The 1,110-nt window shown below is 39.8% G+C and overlaps 1 protein-coding gene across 1 annotated transcript in view; it reads right to left on the bottom strand.

The window, feature by feature from the left end:
• Window positions 1-619, bottom strand: part of LOC106881742 (uncharacterized) — an 11,064-nt gene extending 10,445 nt beyond the window's left edge. The window contains exon 1 of the mRNA XM_014932233.1: window positions 485-619. Coding sequence (XP_014787719.1) covers window positions 485-548 — 64 coding nt within the window. The 5' untranslated portion in view covers window positions 549-619. The remainder of the gene's footprint in view (window positions 1-484) is intronic.
• Window positions 620-1,110: the final 491 nt, after the last annotated feature.

Below are 1,110 nucleotides of genomic sequence, written 5' to 3'. Positions count from 1 at the left end.
CTTTGAATTACAGGCACAACAGAAACAGGAAGTAAGAGTGAGAGAAAGTTGTGGTGGAAGAGTACAGCAGGGTTCGCCACCACCATCCCCTACCGGAGCCTCGTGGAGCTTTTTGGTGTTTTCGCTCAATAAACACTCACAACGCCCGGTCTGGGAATCGAAACCGCGATCCTATAACCGCGAGTCCACTGCCCTAACCACTGGGCCATTGCGCCTCCACGGATTAACAGAAGCATGAAAGCATCTGTAAATATCTTTTGCTATTTGTTCCGAAACTTTTATGTTACGTGTTCATATCTCGCCGAAGCTAACTTTGTATTTTATCGATCTGTCGATAATAAATTAACAATCAACAAAATCCTGGAGGCCAGACAACAACATCAACAACAACATAAAAAAAAAAACAGAGAAAGGTAGACTGAAAGACAGACAGAGAAACAAACAGACACAAACAGAGAGAATATATTGCGTTTCATCCACTTACCAAACACTTTAGGGGTTCTGGGTTCGCTCATCTTTTTCCTCTTTGTTTTCGATTGTTTAGACATTATATAATAACCCACATTAGTAATGTCAGGGAGCTTTCTTAATTTATCGGGCTCTTTAACTTCGTGGACCTCCGCTGGCAAAAAGAGGCACGCAAGAAGAGAAAAGAAGCAGGAGTGTATTAGATCATTTCTATTACAAAGAAGTGGGAGGCATAGAATGGGTTGGTTGGAGGAGGAAGAGAGAGAGAGAGAGATGGAAAGTATGATTTTGTTAGAGGAAAAAAGTAGCAATGTTTATTTCTGCGTTTTCTTTCTGTTATCTCTTTATATACTATATACTACATACGTGGAAAATCGGTGTGTGTTTGTTTGTGGCGTTGTTAGCTAACTCCTCCTACATCGTTTTGTCGATTTTGATGAAACTTGACATGTGAATAGAACTCATGTCTGGAAACATCATGACATACTTAGATTGTTGAAAAAAATCGATAATACGGCCCCTGGAAGGGACCTTTATATCTCCTTCATAACATTTTTTGAAACACCCAACGGAAATAACCCATAGCACCTGTAAAATATTTTTGTCAAGCACTCAAGGGAAATAGCCTATTTCATTGTTCAT

This window comes from Octopus bimaculoides, unplaced genomic scaffold (assembly GCF_001194135.2).
Source record: "Octopus bimaculoides isolate UCB-OBI-ISO-001 unplaced genomic scaffold, ASM119413v2 Scaffold_169698, whole genome shotgun sequence".
Classification (NCBI taxonomy): Eukaryota; Metazoa; Mollusca; class Cephalopoda; order Octopoda; family Octopodidae; genus Octopus; species Octopus bimaculoides.
The sequence above is the reverse complement of the archived record's forward strand: the minus strand, read 5'-3'. Positions and strand labels throughout refer to the sequence as shown.